We start from the raw sequence: 21,784 nt of genomic DNA, 5'->3' as shown, positions 1-21,784 counted from the left end.
GTTAGTAAAAGGAGGTCTCTTTGAAGTGCTGTATTGAATTGAATATTTCTTCCTTTCATGCTTTCTAGAAACACTTCACACTATTTTGGGAACTGGTGAGTTTGTTTTCTAAAATTGTAAGCCATCACAACAGTAGTTACGTATCCACTGCTACACTAATGATGTAAGGGCCTGGCACAACTGGAAGAACTTACTCATTTCCGAGGAATGTGAACATTTAAAGCAGCTGGAAATAATTAAATCTGCCAAATTGTTAAAATCCGAGCAGATTCACTAATGCCTTTTATGGATGAAAGCTTGTTCAGTATGTTTATAGATCTATTTTTGAAGCTCTAGTATTGCTTCGGCAGGTGAATCGAGTAAATTATATTGTGTGTAAAAGCTACTGACTGAGTACACTGTCATTTCTTTATTACAAAAGAAATGTCTTTATTACTTAAAAATCTTAAGTGGTAGACCTGTGTAGTTTTTGAATTTAAGATAAAGTTAAAAAGAAAATCAATGTGAATTGATTAAAACATTTTTTTCACACTAAACTTAACTTTGTTTCTCTGTTCAAGTTTGTGTTTCTGCTGCCTCCTCCTTTTGTCTTTTGGTTACTTTGCCATCTACTGCCTTTTTTTTTGCTGAGTAGTTTATGATCTTTGAAGCATAATGCATTTTTTTTTAGTTGAGTAAGCAGACATGTTCAAGGTGATCTTTAGTTCTTCAGTAGCTCCAGGCATCTGTTTCCTCTGAATGAGGGCTGATATTTAGAGTACAAAAATCAATACCTTTCAAATTGATTTTCAAGTTTTAATTTGAGTTGGATCAATGAGATCATAGCAATATTTAACAGTAATCCTAACAATGAATACATGACAGACTGCAGATGCTGGAAATCTGGAGCAAAACACAGAAAATGCTGGAGGAACTCAGCAGGTTAGGCGGCATCTGAGGTGGGAGGATTGAAAAGTCAATGTTTTGGGCCAAGAACCTTCATCAGGACTGGCAAGTAAGGGCAGAAGCCAGAATAAAAGGAAAGTGGGAGCAGAACGGAGCATTAGCTGGCAGATGATGGGCGAATCCATTTGAAGCGGGAATGGTAGGTGAGGTGGAGGTAGCAGAAAAGGCTGGTAGGTGATATGTTGACAGGGCACAGTGCTGAAGATGGAATCTGACTAGAGGGACAGATCATGAAATAAAGGGAAGGAGGTGAAAATCAGAGAGAGGAAGCCATGATGTTAGCAGTTTTATGAAGGTGGGGGAAGGAAAAGAAGGGGTGAAGGGGTCCGAAGAATAATGGAAAACAAAGTGTGAGGGGGAATAGAGGGAAGTAATTACCAGAAGTTAGAGAAGTCAATGTTGATCTGTCAAGTTGTAGATGTCAAAATGGATTATGAGAGGTTGTTTCTCTCATTAGCATACTGTACATTGAGACCTGTTAAGCACCTTCATTCTGGCTACTGTAATAGACAGGATCTCCCAGTAGCTAGGCATCTGAATTTTGCTTCCCATTCTGACACTGACGTATCTGTTAACGAGTTCCTCTACTACCATCTTGAAGCTATATGCAGATTAGAGGAACAACACCTCGTATTCTGTTGTGGTAATCTCCAACTTGATGACATCAACATGGATTTCTCTAAATTCCAGTATAACTTCCCTCTGGCCCCTTTGCTCCTTCCCTTTCCTCTCCCCTGTCCTCGCGGCTTGCCCCTGTCCTCCTTCTGGATCCTCACATCCTTGCCATTATTCCATGGTCTACTGTCCTCCTCTATCAGATTTCACCTAGTTCAGCCCTAGTCTCTTTCACCGGTCACCTCCCTCCTTCTCGCACCTTTCCAACATCCCCAGTTTGGATTTACCTGCCAGCTCGTGCTCCTCCTCCTCTCGCCAACCTTTTTTTCTGGCTTCTGTCTACTTTTCCTTCCAGTCCCGTTGAAAGGTTCTCAGCCCAGAACGTTGACTGTTCATTTCCCTCCACAGATGCTGTCTGACCTGCTGAGTCCCTCCAGTATTTTGTGTGTGTTGTTCACAACACAATGAATGAAGTTTTGCAATTATGTCATGGGTTACTCATTATTAAAGCAAAACGCTAATTAGTTGTTTTTAAGTCATCTCAAGTTAACTGGTTAATTGCGTACAAGGATTAAATTAGCTTCCAAATTAATATTTATATCCTTCCTAATAGCATTTCTGGACCTTCTACCTTTTATCTTTGATGTCAAACTCTGATACAGCCAGATCATGACTGACTAATTTCTCTGATTTCCTCCCTACTTTCTCATCTATTTTCAGACCTATAGAATCTGGTTCTACCTCCTTTGGCAATGCATTCTGGGTACTATGATTGGTGATATAGTAAATGAGTTTCTAATATTGACAATTTTGTGTTTTTATTTTGGAAATTGCTTTCAATCTCTATCCTCTAGTTTTGAACTGTCTGTCCATGAGAACAGTTCAGTGTTGGGATGAGTGAAGCTATCTCATGTGATCCAAGAGCCTGATGCTTAAGGGGTGATAACTATTCCTAAACCTGTTTTTTTTTTAGGTCTTGAGGCTCCTGTACCTCTGTCCTGCTGGCAGCAGTGAGGAGAGAGTATGGCCTAAATGATGGATGCAGCTTTCTTGCGACATTGTAGATGTGCTCAGTGGTGGAGAGGGCTTTACCCATGATGGACTGGGCCATATCCACTACTTTTTGTAGGCTTTTTCATTCAAGGGCATTGGTGCTTCCATACCAGGTCATGGTGCAACCAGTCAGTATACTTTCCACTGTGTCTCTATGGAAATTTGTCAAAGTTTTAGGTAACATGCTGAATCTTCGCAAACTTATAAGGAAGTACTGGCACTGTCATACTTTCTTTGTAATGTTATTTGCCTGCTGGAAACAAGACAAATCTTTCGAGGAATTCTGAGGAATTTTAAAGTTGTTGACCCTCTCCACTCTGATCTCATGATGAGGACTGGCTCATGAACCTCCAATTTCCTCCTCCTGTAGTCAATAATCAGCTCTTTGATTTTGCTGACATTGAGTGAGAAGTTGTTGTTACACTTTATATTAAGCTGCTTTATAAAGTTTCCACATGCACATCTCCGACCATCTCAGTTTGCCAGCTGTGCTGGCCCTTAGTCTCTTCTTCCTCCTTTCCGTTACACTTCCCCTTCCTCAAACTGACCTCCGTTCATTAAATTTGGGCTTGGTTATGAACATGTGGAAGACAGGTTGTCTACCCATTTACCTGGTCGCTTGCTGTACTCGCTCCTGCAAAAACTCAGTGGGCAACCTTAGCAATCAGTGTGACTAGGTTGTTTGATAATGGGCTAAGTGGTGGTAATGGTAGGTATACTGGAGATGCAAGTTGTATGCTGTGATCTGATGGTTACAGGATTGGAGAAGGTTAGAGGTAAAAGCAAGCACACAGAGGGATTTGAATGTGATGAGAATTCTTAATTTGATGTTGAGGTTATGAATACAATGTGTTTTTCTTTGAGCAGTAGAAAAGTATTTGTATTATATTACTAACTGCAATTAGTAACTGCAACTTGGATTAAATTGAGTATTTAAAAAAAATCACTAGATTTCCCTAATTTTATGCTAGAATAAAGCTTAAGCAAATGATCCCACTCAAAGATATTGGCACTATCTTCCAGTAATATAAGCATTTTTAAAGAGCTGTTAATTTGCTTTGCACTATATCGATTTAAATCTCTTTAAACATTAACTGAGATTAAAATGATTTTAACCAATACGTGAGGGGATACACTTTGGGATTTGCTGTAGTTTTTTTATTTAGCCTACTTTGTGACATAAAGATAATTAATTGCCTTCTGAAACAACATTCTGTCATTACTTTATGGTCAACTGTAAATGATACGTTCTTTGCAGACATGCAGTACTGAATACTGCCAGCTGGTCTTTCCACTGTGATCCAGTGGTCATTACAGATTCTACACCACATCAAATTGCAGGGCACTTTCGACTGAGCAGTAAAGCTATTATGGTGGTGTGATTTAAAGCAGCTGAAATTAAATGACATCTTCGTTTAGATTGTCTACTTTTGTACTAAATCAAATGTACATTTATAGTGAATTCACATGTTAAAATTAGATTGCTGTGGCTCTTGATGCACAATGCTTATCTTAAAAAGGATGCATTTCAGCTCAGTGTGATTTGCTGATTATGATGTGGTCAGCCAGCAAGGTCCTCATATAAAACTCCACACTTGATATCCCTTGGTATGCTGTCTCAGCTCTCTTCAAATATTCTATCAATATTTATCTGACACTATTGGTGATTTTTTTTCTCCCCTGGGTGATAGGATGCTTAATCTAAAGTAATATAACTTGGTTGAAAAGACAATATTGTGGATCACTATCAATTATGACTACATTAACTCGTATAGAAACACAATGCATTTTGTGAATCAAAATCAGTTCTATTTAAGAGATTTATGGTCAGCCTTGTCTCTGGATGTCTTGTGCCTGTTTCTGTGATGACTGAGATTATTTGAATGTATTAAGTTCTGTTAGGTTTCCTAAGTTTAAACTTTTATTCTTCTGGTTGTCAAAAACATTTGTCATTTTTACAGCCATTTAATAATTCGTATGAGGCTTAATCAGCTGTTTTATTGCCTAGAGTTTTGTGGATAGAGCTTATTCTTTTACATCTGATTTAAGACGTTAAGATATAAGAGCAGGCTTAGGACATTCGGCCCATCGAGTCTGCTCTGCTGTTTCATCATGGCTGATCCATTTTTCTTCCTAGTCCCAATCTCCTGTCTTCTCCCCATATCCATTCATGCCCTGACTAATCAAGGACCTATCAACCTTTGCCTTAAACATACATGAAGACTTGGTCTCCACAGCTCCCTGTGGCAAAGATTTCCATAGACTCACCACTCTCTGGCTGAAGAAATTCTTCCTCATCTCTGTTCTATAAGGATGCCCCTCAATTTGGAGGCTGTGTCCTCTGTTCCTAGACTGTCCTACCAAAGGAACCATCCTCTCTACATCCACTTTATCGAGGCCTTTCAACATTTGATAGGTTTCAGTTAGGTTGCTCCTCATTCTGAGTTCTAGTGAATATAGGCTCGGAGCTATCAGATGCTCTTCATTGAATGACGAGCCATTCAATGCTGGGATCATTCTTGTGAACCTTCTTTGAACTCTCTTCAGTTTCAGCACATCCTTTCTGAGTTGAGGGGCCCAATTTGATCTAATTTAGAGGTTATGAACTAATAAAACAAACTGAACATGTCATGATTCAATAAAAGTGATTAATGTGAAATTTGTAAGTGGTCTGAAGATTGTACTAGAGATTTATTTACACAAATGCTTAAACAATCATTATACTCTATACACAAACTGCAGCCTGTCTACAGCAAAATAATTAGAATTTCTTTATGTGTGATTTAATCTGGTGATCCACTATTTTTGGCTTTGTGGACAGAATAGTCTCTTGTGGATAATGCTCTTTGTTTCAGTAAAATAAAGCCCAGCCTAGGTTTGCAATAAATCTAGCCCAACTAAAGTCTTGCTAATTATCATTTTGATCCATCTTCAAAAGTACTTTTTGTTTGATATGTGGCAGATACTGTTTTCTGACTTGCTGCCTATAAAATATGTAACCAGTATAATTAAAGTTGAAATAAACAAGAATGTTTTCCAGTTTAATTGCTACATATTTTTTATTGTAGGTCGTTTTGACAAATCTGTGATTGAAGAGAGAAGGCAGTGCGCTGAAGATCTCCTGCAGTTCTCTGCTAATGTCCCAGCCTTGTATAATAGTAAACAGCTAGAAGATTTCTTTAAGGTATATGGTGCTTGCACTTATCCAATCATTTCTAGATAATAAGGTCCACAGTCTTTTTGGTTAGAGGCATCTATGTATTTCTATTGTTTTGGAGATTTTTTTTATATATATCCAAGCCCTGAATGGCTGATCCTTTTATTCTAAAACTGGTCCCGACTGACAACCCGGCTAGGGGAATCATCAATTCTGCATGTAATCTGCTAAGCCCCCTGGGTTTCTATGTTCAATGTGATTACCTTTTTGCTCTTCTAAGCTCAAAAGAGAGAATAGGCCCAGTCCGCTTAACCTCTTCTTTTAAACCTGCTATCCGAGGACGAGTCTGGCAATCCTTGTTGCATTTCCCTGTTTCACATTTAATTCCTTTCAGTGATTTGTTTTTGGGGAAACCTAGGCCATTCTAAACATCAACCCATTGCACTATCTTTCTGAAAAAGAAACCACTTTTTAATCAATAGGTGATTTTGTAATCTACTAATTTTACGTATTCCATCTGCCTGGTTTTTAATTTGTCTGCATCCCCTGAAGCCCCTATGCAACCTTCTCTTGGCATGTATTGCTATCCAGCTTTGTACTGTCAGCCGCTGTAGGTGTGTATATTTCCTCTATCATCCTCCTGCAATCAGCAAATCATTGCTGTAGATTGTGAATAACCAAGTCCAGTGGTCACTCCTCCCCACGCTCTGCCCACTAGCTCAATCTGAGAAGGATCTGTTTATTCCCTCTCTTAGTTGACCAGTCATCAATCCATGAAAGTACGTTACTTGCAAAATCATGCCACTACTAGTGTGGCACCTTTATTAGAAAACCTTATCTAAAAATGCCATCAACTGGTTTGCCTTTATTTATTATTTACAAACTCAGAAGTTCCAGTAGATTTTTTAAAAAATGATTTTCTTTTCTATGATTTATGCTGACTTTGCCCAATCCATTTATTTTACAAATGCCCTGTTGGAACTTCTTAGGTAATAGTGGTCTGTGTTCCCTTGTTTTATTCTTCTTGTTTTTCTTTCTGAAATGGAAAACCTTTTCAATATCCACCTTTTTTGAATAGATTACCTCTTAATTCAAAGCAACTTTTTTCTTGATTTAGAAAAACCTAATTGTCTACTGTTTTGAATTGAGCAATTATAATATATACTTGTATTTCTTTTGTAAGATTTCAGTTCTCCTTAAATCAAATTAGGAATAATTCAAGTAACAAATGAGAGCAGAAATCTTTCATCAGAGGTTGTAATGTGTATTATTGCGAAGGTCAGGTATGGCTGTATTTGAATTGGTTTATTATTATCACATGTACCAAAGTATCTTGAATAGCTTGTCTTGCAGACTTTTCCTCTAGATCAGGTCATTACCCAGTGCATTGTGGTTGTACAAGGTAAAACAAGAAGAAAACGTAGAATAATGTGTAGCCGCTACAGAGAAAGTACAGAGCAGGTAGACTAAAAGGTACAGGATCCTAATGAGTAAGTTGTGAGGTGAAAAGGCCACCTTAACATACTAGGGAAGTATTCAATAGTCTTATAATAGGGTAGAAGCTATCCTTGAGCCTGTTGGTATACGTTTTCAAGTTTTTGTAGCTTCTGCCTGATGGGAGAGTGGAGAAGAGAGAATGTCTGCGGTGGGAGGGGTTGTTGATTATTTACTGAGGCAGTGAGAAGGATAGGATAGACAGTCTGTGGATGAGAGGCTAGTTTCTGTGAGCAGTACCCATACCTCTACAGTTTTTTGTAGTCATGTGAAGAGCAGTTGTCAAACCAAGCCATGATGCACTCCAGATAGGATGCTTTCTATGGGCCATTGATTTAAAAAAAAATGGTAAGGGTCAATATCCCTCTGAGTCACATTCCTAATCGATTTTCCATTATAGAGCAGAGCACAAAAACCTGGACATGCAGTGGAAATAGAACATGTAATAGAGCATTTGAAACTGAGGCCCCATCTGTGTTTTCAGATCCCATGATATTCCAGTGTCCAGCCCTACATCAAAGAGAAATACCTGTGCATTCTAGCACATCAATTTGTGGTGCTTTGTGCAAATTAACATGTCACTAGTGTAAGAAACTACATTCCATTGTTTGCAAAGTACTTTGATATTGTGAAAGGAATGTGAATAGCTTTGTATAAAATGCAAATTTTTAGTAAAATTTCTAACTGATACAAGAATACTGTTAATGTTTTTAATTTTACTGGAATAAAGAAAGATTTTCTTCTCTCAACATGGTCACCGAAGAACAATTGATAAATTTTGAGGTGACGCTGTCTTAAAGAATCATGCTTTGAGAAAGATCTCAAAATTCTGAAGATGCCAGAGAAGCAAAGTGCTTCTCCATTTTGGTTTGCCCATAGAAGTTTCTCATTTAGATCTAGGCTTCAAGGAGAGCACTGAGTTCCAGAATTAATCAACTTTCAATGTTTGTCTATTACCAGCATTTTATTCTAATACTTGAAGTTGCTAAACTTTACTGGCCATCTCCAGAATTATTTATAAATGTACTTTTAACCGTGTTTGAAAAATCACTTTTGTTGCGGCACATTATTTTGAGAATTCTGTGAGGTCCTAATGAAAGTCATTTAAAATTGTAGGGAAGTAAGGGTGAATTCATCTCCTTCCCTCCTTCATACCCACTTTGTGCACAATTTAATCCTGCAGCAGAGAGTGGCTGGAATATAGTTAATATTCTCAAAGAGCAGTGTATGGCATCTTTCAATATATAAATACACATGGGGTTAGTTTGTAGGCTTCCTGTTCTAATGCTTTATGATTTTGGATGCAAGTACTGTATGTGAGTCACTGCAAGGCTGAACCCTCTGATTTGGATATTATCCTGTGGACTCCAGTATAGAGTTAGAGACATAAAAGATCAATGAGTCCACTGAGTTAATGCTAATTCTTTATTCAGAGATGCTTTTATTTCTGTTGTCAGTACCATCTCCTTTCTCTGTGCCCAAATCCCCTTAAGTGCCTTTCCAATTTCCTGTTGAAATTGTTGTTCAGCTCTGTTTCTACCACCCTTGTTGGCAAATTCTGAGTTATTATGAATACCTTTTGCCCAAATCTTCAAATCTATGTCCATTATAGCCCTTGTACAATAAGAAAATTGGAATATATTTTCTCTCTGTAATCTTGTATACCTTTATTATATCAACTTTCTACCTCATATACTTGAAGGTGAAGAGCCCACTTCTTCAATCCAACCTTTCAACTAAAATCCTTGACTTAGGGAGATATTCTGATAAATCTCAAGAACCATTCATTTCCTTACAAAAGTGTGTGACCAGACTAGACTTGGTATTCTAGCTTTAGCATAATTGGAGCTTTAATTTTAGAATAACTTCACTACCTTTTATATTTTCTCAATACAGCTTGTCCATGATGGTTCTCAAAGATTACACTATTTATTTCCATGTAATTAATTAATTGATGCCCTTCAAACTTCGCCCTGTTCATCCTACCACCCAACAACACCTCTCTAATGAATCCCTTTTGTTGATTGTTAACTCCTCAACTCAGAGAAACTGCTGCAAAACTCTGCCTTAAATCTTGATCACCACCCTGATTTAAAAAGTAGTTCTTTTTAGGCACCTGATTTGAGTTGGATAGACCTAGTTCTGAGATGGACCATCCACACCAAGGGTGCATGAAAAGTCCCTGATGTGAGTTACCATCCATAAAAAGTATTCACCCCCACCCCCCGGAAGTTTTCATGTCTTATTGTTTTACAGTGGATTTAATTTGCCTTTTTGGCAGTGATCAAGAGAAAGAGTCTTTCATGTAAAAGTGAAAACAGATCTCTACAAAGTGATCTAAATTAATTAAGAAATTACACTAAGGGTAGCCAATTAACCATGTACTCTGTCACCCCATATTCTGTATGGCTGTCTGATAGTTCTCATGATATGTTGTCTAACTCTAAGATTTATAACTAAACAATAGGATCGTTTGTCCCACAGTGTTTGCTCCAATGCCACTGTTGATATTGCAGCTTGCTATCCCTTGTATAATTTACATCGCTTTAACTGTAAGTCGTCAATATCTAATTTCCTTTGTCACTTTCATCCCAAACTATTAGATTATCTGTGTTGCTATTAATTGATATTGACACTATTTATTTGTCATACCTCCAGTTTAATAATAGTAATAAACTTTGAAACTTCCCCTAATGTTATGACAGGTACTGTATCTAAATACAAAAGCTGGTCTGAGGAACACTCTTGTCTACTATCCTCCACATTGAAGATCATAACTTGCTGTTTTATGCCCTTGAATAAATTATTTTATCCAAGCTGATCCTGACCTTCTGGTCCATAAGCCTCGTATTTGTTGGCTTGCCCTTACTTTTCACGTGGTCACATTTGGTCACTTCCTCAATCTGAATATTCCTCTTTTTTTTTGTTTAAAGTGACAGAGGCTTTTGTAGAACCTGCAGTCCGTTCCACACAAGGACATGATATGTTGGATCAGTAGGTAGTTTGAGGTGGTGCAGTCCTTTTAGCTGTTTACCCTGGGCTTCAGAGTACTCTTGAGACTCTGGCTTAATACTGTGTTCTGATTCTCTACTTGGAGTTATCATGGCCCTGGGATGTGTCCACAACATTTATATTGGAGGGATAGGAAGATAGGCAGATGGGGGTGGTGTGGCTCTACTGTTAAAGAATGGCATCAAATCAGTAGAAAGAAGTGACATAGGATCAGAAGATGTTGAATCCTTGTGGGTTAAGTTAAGAAACTGCAAGGGTAAAAGGACATTGATGGCAGCTATATACAGGCCTCCCTATTGTGGCTGGGAGGTGGACCACAGGTTACAACAGGAAATAGAAAAGTTGAGTCAAAAGGGTAATGTTATGGTAGTCATGGGAGATTTTAAAATGCAGGTCGATTGGGGAAAATTGGTAATTGATCTCAAGAGAGTGAGTTTGTTGAATGCTTAAGAGATAGCTTTTTAGGGCAGTTTGTTGTTAAGCCTACTAGGGGATCAACTCTCCTGGATTGGATGTTGTGTAATGAATTGAAGGCGATTAGGGAGCCTGAGGCAAAGGAACCCTTTGGAGCCAGTGATCACAATATGATTGAGTTCAGTTTTTAATTTGATAGGGAGAAAGTAGTCTGATGTAGCAGTATTTCAGTGGAGTAAGGGAAATTACAGTGGTATGAGTGGCCAAAGTAAATTGGAAGGAGTTGCTGGCAAGGGTGTCAGCAGAGCAGCAATGGCCGCGTTTCTGGGAAAAATGAGGAAGGTGCAGGACACATTTATTCCAAAAATGAAGAAATACTCAAATGGTAAAATAGTACAACCGTGTCTGACAAAGGAAGTCAAAGCCATTGTAAAACCAAAAGAAAAGGCATACAACAAAGCAAACATTAGTGGGAAGATAGAGGACTGAGAAGTTTTAAAAACCTATAGAGAGCAACTAAAAAAAAATCACTGGAATGGCAAAGGTGAAATATGAAAGCAAGCTAGCAAATAATATCAAAGGGAATGGTAAAAGTTTTTTCAAGTCTGTTAAAAATAAATGAGAAATGAGAGTGGATATAGGACTGCTAGAAAACGAGGCAGGAGAAATAATAATGGGGGACAAAGAGATGGCTGATGAACTAAATGAATATTTTCCATCAGTCTTCACTATGGAGGACACTAGCAGTGTGCCAGATGTTGTAGTGTGTGAAGGAAGAGAAGTGGGTGCAGTTACTGTTACAAGAGAGAAGGTGCTGAAAAAGCTGAAAGACCTAAAGGTATGTAAGTCACCCGGTTCAGATGAACTGCACCCTCGGGTTCTGAAAGAGGTAGCATTAGAGATTGTGGTGGCATTAGAAATGATCTTTCAAAAATCATTGAACTCTGGCATGGTGCAGAGGACTGGAAAATTACAAATGTCACTCCACTCTTTAAGAAAGGAGGAAGGCAGCAGAAAAGAAATTATAGACCAGTTAGCCTGACCTCAGTGGTTGGGAAGATTGTTAGAGTCAGTTGTTAAGGATGAGGTGACGGAGTACTTGGTGACACAGGACAAGATAGGGCAAAGTCAGCATGGTTTCCTTCAGGGAAAATCCTGCCTGACAAACCTGTTGGACTTCTATGAGGAGACTACAAGTAGGATTGATAAAGGGGATGCAGTGGATGTTGTATATTTGAGAAGGCCTTTGACAAGGTGCCACACGTGAGACTGCTTACCAAGTATAGAGCCCATGGTATTACAGGAAAGTTACTAACGAGGTTAGAGCATTGGATGATTGGTAGGAGGCAGCGAGTGGGAATAAAAGGATCCTTTTCTGGTTGGGTGCCAGTGACTACTGGTGTTCCACAGGGGTCAGTGTTGGGACCACTTCTTTTTATGTTTTATATAAATGATTTAGATGATGGAATAGATGGCTTTGTTGCCAAGTTTGCAGATGATACGAAGATTGGTAGAGGGGCAGGTGGTGTTGTGGAAACAGGTAGGATGCAGCAGGACTTAGATTAGGAGAATGGGCAGGAAAGTGGCATATGAAATACGATGTTGGAAAATGCATGGTTATGCACTTTGCTAGTGGAAATAAATGTGCAGTCTATTTAAACAAAAATCTGAGATGCAGAGGGACTGGGAGGTCCTTGTGCAGAACACCCTAAAGGTTAACTTACAGGTAGAGTCGGTGGTGAGGAAGGCAAATGCAATGTTAGCATTCATTTCAAGAGGTCTAGGATACAAGAGTAAGGATGTGATGCTGAGGCTTTATAAGGCACTGGTGAGACCTCACCTTGAATATTGTGATCAGTTTTAGGCCCCTCATCTTAGAAGTGCTGGCATTGGAGAGGGTCCAGAGGAGGTTCACAAGAATGATTCCAGGAATGAAAGGGTTATCATATGAGGAATGTTTGATCCCTCTGGGTCTGTACTCACTGGAATTCAAATTGGTGGGAGGGTCTAGGACAAGAGAGCGGGATAGAGGGGCACCCTTTCAAAGCAGAGATATGGAGAAATTTCTTTAGTCAAAGTGTGGTGAATTTGAGGTAGAGATTGATAGGTTCTTGATTGGATATGGCATCAAAGGTTACGGGGAGAAGGCCGGGAACAGGGGTTGAGGAGGGGGTAAAAAAAGGATCAGGCGTGATTGAATGGTGGAGCAGACTCAATGGAGCAGATGGCCTAATTCTGCTCCTATGTCTTGTGGTCTCTTGCGTTAATAAGGATATCGTGCTTTTATTTTGCTTCAAGGATTTCTTTTGAGGATCCTTTCTGAATCTTTTCCTCTGCTTGTTAATCCCTTCCCATGACTTGGGTTGCTCAAATGTTATAGTCTTATAAATGGTTTTGTTCAAAGGCCAACTGCTATTTTGTTGATTGATTTGCTCTTTTCTATTAACCTGTTGTGCAAAAGGGGAATTTTGTGTAAAACATTTGAATGGGAGGCAAGGTGGGTAGGTGAAATCTTTGTTTTATATATAAAAAAACAATTCAAGCGTTTTCAGGAATTGTACTTTACCATGTACGAGAACTTGTGATCACAATCCTATCCACGGGTCGGCAACCTTTAGCACTGAAGGAGCCATTTGGACCCATTTCCCACAGAAAAGAAAACACTGGGAGCCACAAAACCCGTTTGACATTTAAAATGAAATAACACTGCATACAACGTTTTTTTTTGCCTTTATGCTATGTATAAACAAACTGTAATGTGTTGCATTTATGAAATCGATGAACTCCTGCAGAGAAAACGAAATTACATTTCTGCATGCAACAAAAACATTTTGAACTCTGAAAAAAAAGACGTTGGGTTGAAGGTTACTTTTAAGTAAAATACTCGATGTCTATTTGAGTCCTTCTTGTATTTATGAAAAACGCCAAACTTAAATTGTCCGCCAGCAGCAAACCAAAAATAACGTCAGCCAGCTGTCAGCCTGAAAAATAAAAGGACTATTTCACTGAACAATGAAAAAACATGAATATACGTAAAATAATAGGCAATTAAAATATTTATCATACTTTGTTAATGGGATTTCTGCTCCTGGACCTCAGCGCACAGTGTCTGCACATCAGGGCTGTATGACGTCACCTTCATCTTTACACAGGATCGCAAGCTGTCATCTGTGAGGCGTGCGCAATGTTCATGTTGGAGATAATAAAGTTCATGTTGGAGAACACCTGCTCACGTACATATGTGGATCCAAAAATCGACAGGACTCCAAGCGCATTCTTTTTAATGTTTACATAAATGTCGGGGATAGCATTACATGTTTCGAACACAAGTTTGTCCAGTTTGGGGAGGTTTTCAATATCACTCCATTTGTGATTCTGAGCAAGAACGACCTTCTGATGGGCAACATCTTCAAAGTCTGCTGTCAACCGTCTAAACTTGGACACCCATATGTCTTTGTCGGCTATGTCGGCCAGTTCCATCTCAAGATCAGGTTGACTCACACCTGCCAATGCAGTCGTATTCAGTAGGGATGGATTGATGCTTAGGGGAGTGACCGGGAAGGATAATGTGTTTTTTTCCCTCTCTGAACTCACAGAAGCGTTTCCCAAACGATGATTGCAGAATGTAAATACTCCGAATTTATCATGTCGTGAGCTTGTTTGAACTCTCTCAAATTTGGGAAGTGAGACAATGTGCCTTTCTGTAAATCTCTGGCAAGCACTGTCAACTTGCGCTCGAATGCCAAAACATCCTCCAACATGTGCAGGGTTGTGCGTCCTTTCCCCTGAAGAGCTGTGTTCAGTCTACCTTGGATCGAAAAATTAAAGAAATCGCGCACTGGCGGGTGTCAGGCTTTGGCAGTGGTGACGTATATTAATAGCGACAAAAAACATGTTTTATTTAGATTGTACAAGATCACCATAATCTTCAAATTTAGAATTATTTTTCAAAAACTAACAAACTAACATAAAATACATTTTAATTAAATACTCATCATTTATTTTCCAAAGCCACAGGGAGCCGCAGCACAGAGATGAAAGAGGCGCATGCGGCTCCGGAGCCATGGGTTGCTGACCCCTGGTATATCCTGTCCCAGTCAGATAATAGCCCCTTCTAAACTGGTATCTCTGTATACAGTGACAGGAAGAAATATCCTTGGAGTCCTCAGCATTCTTTTAAGACTTTGAAGTCTTGTGGCATCAAATCAGACATGGACAAAGACTGTTGTTGTGTGAATGAAGTCACCAGAGAAAAGTTCTGGTAGTTATGAAGCAGCCTCTTTATTTGACAAAGCAAGATACAGCAGGCATCATATGGAGACTCTTCCAGTTGGAAAAAGCTCTGCTGTGCCCAACGCTACGCACATTTTATGTGCTAAAGATCAGAGAAAATTCAGGACAATTGAAATAAATCCATATTTACAATGCCCTCTTGAACAACACATGTAACAGTTTAAAACGTCTGGATCTTCCCACCATCACACCCAAAGTAAGTGTTAGTCACTGTCGTATCTCTGCAATGGAATGTTGATTGGATTCAGAATCAGGTTTATTATCACTGGCATCTGGTGTGAAATTTGTTAACTTAGCAGCAGCTGTTCAATGCAATACATAATATAGGAAAAGAAAAAAAATAAGAATCGATTTCTGTATATGTATATTGAACAAATTAAAAATTGTGCAAAAACAGAAATTATATATATATATATATAAAAGTGAGGTAGTTTTCATGGGTTCAATGCTCTTTGAGGAATTGGATGACAGAGGGGAAAAAGCTGTTCCTGAATCGCTGAGTTTCTACCTTCAGGCTTCTGTACCTCCTGCCTGATGGTAACAGTGAGAAAAGTGCATGCTCTGGGTGTTGGAGGTCCTCAATAAGAGACGCTGCCTTTCTGAGACACAGCTCCTTGAAGATGTCCTGGGTACTTTTAAGGCTAGTATCCAAGTATTCAGGATGGAGCAACTAAATTTGCGTCTCTCTGCTGCTTCTTTTGGTCCTGTGCAGTAGCACCCCCCCCCCCCCCCCCCATACCGGAGAGTGATGCAGCCTGTCAGAATGCTGTCTGTGGTACATCTATAGAAGTTTTTGAGTGTTTTTCTTGACATACCCAATCTCTTCAAACTGATGAAGTATAGATGCTGTCTTGCCTTCTTCTTAGTTGCATCAATATGTTGGGACTAGGTTAGGTCCTCAGAGATCTTGGCACCCAGAAACTTGAAACTGCTCACTCTCTCCACTTCTGATCCCTCTAAGGATTGGTATGTGTTCCTTTGTCTTACCCTTCCTGAAGTCCACAATCAGCTCTTTTGTCTTACTGACGTTGAGTGCAAGGTTGTTGCTGCGACACTACTTTACTAGTTGGCATATCTGACTCCTGTATGCCCTCTCGCCTCCATCTGAGATTCTACCAACAATCAGCAAATTTATAGATGGTATTTGAGTTAATGCCTAGTCACACAGTCATGGGTTTGCATATGTAGACCATCAGTTAAGTGCCTGTTTCCTGGTCGGTCTGGTCTGCATTTTAAATTTAATTTTCAAAGCATGTTTGAATCTGACGGATGGTGCCCGAAGTCACTTAATTGCTACGTGCTGACCCGAAGCATCACTCCAACAATTACCACCCTGACCTTCCTGCATCTGATGAATCAGTGCTCACCAGGCTCGATCACACTCAGATGAGTCATCAAAAGTAGGAAGATCACAGACTGTATTCTGACTGAGAGATTTCACTGTACAGCACCAATCTAGCATCACTCACTCAGCTGGCTGAATCCTAAAACTTGCTAAGCTGGGTCGTGGCAGGAGAAAATCAATACGAGGAAATAAAGCTACCTGGCTTCAACGATGCCTGTGTGGCAAATGCACACCATTATAATTTTAGTGGAGGTGACCACTACCCTGTCTTTGTGAAGACACAGGTGCATTTTTGCATGGATAGAAACCTCATTGTTGAATTGCATTATTCTAATACCAAATGGGGATAATCTCAAAATGGATTTGACTGACCAGCTGGGATCCTTGAGGTACGATCAAGTACAAGCACTGGAAGTTCAAGTCATTAGTCAACCATGACTACCCATGAATTCAGCCAAATGAAACAGTATTACCCTGGGGCCAAGGTACAAAGCACAGCGCCAAAAGTCATTCACAGCACAAGATACATATGTAAGATGGCCATCACATGTAAGATGTTGCCTGGACTGGAGAGCATACTTTATGAGAATACGTTGAGTGAACTTGGCCTTTTCTCCTTGAAGTGATAGAGGATGAGAGGTGACCTGATAGAGGTGTATAAGATGATGAGAGGCATTGATCGTGTGCATAACCAGAGGCTTTTTCCCAGGGCTGAAATGGCTAACACGAGGGGGCAAAATTTTAAAGTACTTGGAAGTAGATACAACGGGGTTGTCAGAGGTAAGTTTTTCCACACAGAAAGTGGTGGGTGAGTGGAATGCACTGCCGGTGACAGTGGTGGAGGTGGATACAATGGGGTCTTTTAAGAGACTCTTCGATAGGTATGTGGAGCTTAGAAAAATAGAGGGCTATGTGGTAGGGAAATTCAAGCAACACACACAAAATGCTGGAGGAACTCAGCGGGCCAGGGAGCATCTATGGAAAAAAGTACAGTTGATGTTTTGGGCCGAAAGCCTTCAGCAGGACTGGAGAAAAAAAATGAGGAGTAGATTTAAAAGGTCGGGGGGGGGGGGGGTGGGAGGGGAGAGAGAAACACAAGGTGAGAGGCGAAACCTGAAGGGGGAGGGATAAAGTAAAGAGCTAGGAAGTTGATTGGTGAGATGAGGTGAGAGGCAAAAAAGAGGATGGGAATTGGAGAAGGGGAGGTGGGTGTTGGGGGGTATTATTGGAAGTTTGAGAAATCGATGTTCATGCTATCAAGTTGGAGGCTACCCAAACAGAGTATAAGCTGTTGTTCCTTCAACCCAAGTGTGGCCTCATCTCGACAGTGGAGGAAGCCATGGATGGACATATCAGAATGGGAAGCGGTGAGGCAACATTTCACCTGTGAATTTGTTGGGGTCATTTACTGTGTTCGGTGCTCCTGGCATGTCTTCCTGTACATCAGTGAAGCCTGACATAGATTGGGAGACTTACTTCGTTGAGCATCTACGCTCTGTCCTCCAGAACAAGTGGATTAGTAGATTAATTAGTAGGGTGGTCCTGGCTTGTAGGCCAGAAAGGCCTGTTACCATGCTGTATACCTCTAAATAAATAAAGCGAAAGTGAAAAAGAAAGCCTCCCAAACTCAAAATCTCTACTTGCAAGCACTTGTAACGTACAACAGCTGGAGTCTTCTTTCGAAATCGAACCCAATCCTGACTTAGAACCAGTATAACATTTTCTTAAGTGTGAGAGATTCTGTAGTTGCTGGATATCTTGAGCAACACACACACAATGCTGGTGGAATTCAGTAAGTTAAGCAGTAACCATGGAAGAGAATAATCAAAGTTCAAAGTAAATTTGTTATCAAATAATAAATGGCACCATATACAACCCTGAGATTCATTTTCTTGTGGGCATACTCAATAAATCTTTAGAATAATAACCATAACAATCAATGAAAGACTGTCCAACTTGGGTGTTCAACCAGACTGCTGAAGACAACTGTGCAGGTCCAAAAAGAAATAATAAATAAATAAGCAATAAATATCTAGAATATGAAAAGAGGAATCCTTGAGAAACTGGGAGGTGGAAGAGGTAAAGGGCTGAAGAAGAAACTTGATAGAAGAGGACTGTGAACCATGGAAAAGAAAGAGGAGGAAGAGAGGAACTAGGGGGAGGTGATGAGTAGGTGAGGAGAAGTGGTGAAAGGGTAACCAGAATGAGGAACGTAAAATGAAAGGTGGAGGGAGGGAGTATTCCACTAAGCAATTACTTGGCACTGTCCTGTTGCTCACCGCCCCATCTCCCCCACACAATGATCTTCAGTCTACTGCCGAAACCCCACAATCCTGAGTATTGCTTTGATTATATTTTGCTTTTTCTTCTTTTTCTCTTCTCTGCCCCTTTGCCACCAATGAAGTTGAAAATGATCTGTGATCTTCCAATCATCAGCATCATAAATTCCATCACTGGGAAAAGGGACTTATTTTTGGTGCTGAGCGTACTTGAGTTTTTCATTGGAATATCAGTGACTGAAAATGTCTTGGGAGCCTGCTCCCCTGCCTATGTAACCCAGTAATATTCACAAGAATTCATGGAAAATGTATTTAGGAATTGGGCTTGATCCTGTAATTTTGCTCACAACTAAAGCTGCTATCACTTGAATTAGGTCTATACTAGTAGAAAGATGGAGATGATGCTTTGGCTTTGTCATTGCAACCATCTACTTGTTAAAATACATTGTGTAGTATCAGGGAGCTGTGAATTTGCCTATCACTTGCAAAATAATTGATTTAAGAATAAGGAATAGTGAAATGTATTTTAATGTCTGCACATTGTACTGATAGGGAAAGTTGTCAGTATTGCATAAAAATATAATTTAACATTTTATGTTCTTGTTGCTTTTCAGGACTTTATGTAAAATAAATGGATTGGACAGGTGCTTGTGAATCTGGCTGATGGCTGATTTGCTTGATGAAATCAGAGAATTAGATCAACAGAAAAGTGAATAACAATTTCAGGAAAAACAATTGATGGGCTGCTAGTGCATTGGTAATGAAGCTACCTCCATGATAGAAGACGGTTTTGACAAACAATCCAAGGAAGTTTAAGAACTGGCCCATGATCCTATTTTTGCTGTAGACAGTGGGAGATACTTGGGTGCCACCAGGTGACTGGGAAAATTATTGCAGATCGCAAATTTTGGTGCTGTTTTCTTATGTTGTTCTTTAGAGCCTGCTCATTAATCGATACAAAGGAGAGCAAAAATAAATAATGAGCAACCAATGCTCAAAGGATCTCAGACTTTGCAAACACAAAATAATACGTGATAATAATAAAATGCCAATATATAATGAGAGCATGAGATGAAGAGTGAGGCCATAGGTTGTGGGGAAAAGTTCAGTGTTGGGACAAGTGAAGTTGAGTGAGTTATCCTCTCTGGTTCAAGAGCCTGATGGTTGAGCAGGTAATAACTGTTCCTGAATCTGGTGATGTGAGTCCTGAGGCTTCTGTACATTCTTTCTGATGGCAACATCAGGAAGAGAGCTTGGCAAGGACAGTGGGAGGAAACCAGAGCACTCGGAGAAAACCAATGCATTCCATGTGGAGTATATACAGAGGATGTTGGGATTAAACTCTAAGGTTAACCTCTATGCTACTGTGGCTATGAACTTTTAACTTTAAACTTAGAATGAACAAGTTTGCTTGCCAGACTGTCTCTTTTGTAGGTGCCAGTAGTTAGAAAATTCATACATCATCAGACATTTAAAGATAATTCCAGTAATTTAATGTGTCAATGATATTTTGTCATAGAATGGCTGCAAAGACAAGGTGCTGAAGGGATGTTGTTAATGGCACACAGCATTATCGGAGCTTCTTCTGTAGGCTGGTTTGTGTTTGGATATGAGGTATGAATTAAACTGAGGAAAAATCTTTTGACTTTTTAAAGTAAATCTAAAATGAGATGACTTTTAGTTGCTCTCTTGCGAGTTGAATTTAAACCCCCATTATCTAGTTTGTTATTTGTAGAACTCTGCTGGGTATAAATTGGTTTTTTTTGCGTTTGATGTTAGAACTATTAATGCAGATCAAAATACATAAAAGGCTTTAAATCACTTAAAAATTAAAATGATTTGTACTTGAGTGTTGGTTTTGGTTGTATTGAATGCACTTGAATAAGTCTGCACTGAAAATCCTTAAATTATACCGTGGAAATTTGTGTAATGAAACAGGGACCTTCAGCAAATGAGAACTTATGAATCCAAGACTCCGAGGATATAGTTAGGCCGTTTGTCTACATGCTTGCTTCAGGAAGATAGTGGCTGATGTTTCACCCTAGTGCCACTTTCCTGCACTAAGCTGACTAACTGGTGGTGTAGTGGCATTCGTATCAGATTTCAAGGCGAGTCCCGGATTCGAATCCGGTTAGCTCCTTGTGTGCTTTCCATTGTGCTGGGTTGAGCATTGAGCTAGCAACTTTGCCTCATAAAAAATCGACAAAAATGCTAAAGAAATGGCAAGGTTGCTGCCTAATGCATCATAAGACACACCACTTTCCTTCACTAATCCCACATTTTCTGCTGCTTCTATTGTTATCTTAAAGTCTATGAATCTGTCTTTAATGTACTCAGTGATTTAACATCCACAGTTGTTTTGATAGGGAATTACACTTTGGATGAAATTTTCTTCCTCAGCTTAGTTTGGAATGCCTAACTTTGTATTTTTAAGACCTGTGACTCTTGGATCCAGACATGTCAAATCCTTCAGCATGCAGATTTCATTTACAATGTTCTTTGATTATCTGCAGTTTGACGATGTGCAGCCTTTTTTTTAATTAGCCTTCCAGCTAGCTCAGGTGAGCCCACTATCCTGATCAGGATGCAGCTTGTGTAAACAAATATAAAAAATAACTTTTTGGGGACTTTTAAAAAAAAAGTTCTCATGGGGGAAATTTGAATTCTTGTTTGGCCTTGATACATTTACAGGTTTTCTTTTAGGGTGGCGAAGTTTATGATGGATCGGAACTCATTGGTCCTGTAGATCAGTCATCGGAGTCGCTGAATGATAGCTTATCAGATGGCAGTACTGAAGGTATGCAGACACAACTCGGAACACTAAAACTTTGAATTTGTGTTTATTTATTTACAGAATTCTCCACTTGTCCTAAATTTAATGTGCTCCTGAGATTTCCTGCAACTTGAAATGCTTTCATTTTAAAGGTTATTGGTTGAATCACTCTAATCCTGTTAGAACTGGACGTTGTACATGGCCATGATAGCACTAAAATTGGCAGTAGGGCTCAAAAAATGCCTTGCTTTGCATCCTTCATTTCTGAAGCACCCACTTGTTCCGACCTAGAGCAGCTCCAATCTACCTTGAGCTTTATGTGACCGCTTAAAATCACATCAGGTGTCTCCTCTGGTCTGTGCTGAATAATGCTGTTTTTAACTTCTGACGATAATTCAGAGTTA

General features: G+C 39.5%; 1 protein-coding gene across 2 annotated transcripts in view; it reads left to right on the top strand.

Moving 5' to 3' along the window:
* Window positions 1–21,784, top strand: part of rps6kc1 (ribosomal protein S6 kinase polypeptide 1) — a 146,770-nt gene that overhangs the window by 13,092 nt on the left and 111,894 nt on the right. For both annotated transcript variants that reach the window (XR_009515105.1, XM_059985857.1), the window contains exons 4-5: window positions 5,682–5,797; window positions 21,311–21,404. Coding sequence is in view for 1 of the 2 variants with exons in the window: in XM_059985857.1 (XP_059841840.1) it covers window positions 5,682–5,797; window positions 21,311–21,404 (210 nt within the window). In the remaining variant the exon portion in view is untranslated. The remainder of the gene's footprint in view (window positions 1–5,681; window positions 5,798–21,310; window positions 21,405–21,784) is intronic.

The sequence above is a fragment of the Hypanus sabinus genome, chromosome 12 (assembly GCF_030144855.1).
Source record: "Hypanus sabinus isolate sHypSab1 chromosome 12, sHypSab1.hap1, whole genome shotgun sequence".
Lineage (NCBI taxonomy): Eukaryota > Metazoa > Chordata > Chondrichthyes > Myliobatiformes > Dasyatidae > Hypanus > Hypanus sabinus.
Note: the sequence above shows the minus strand (reverse complement) of the source record. Positions and strands in the feature narration are given on the sequence as shown.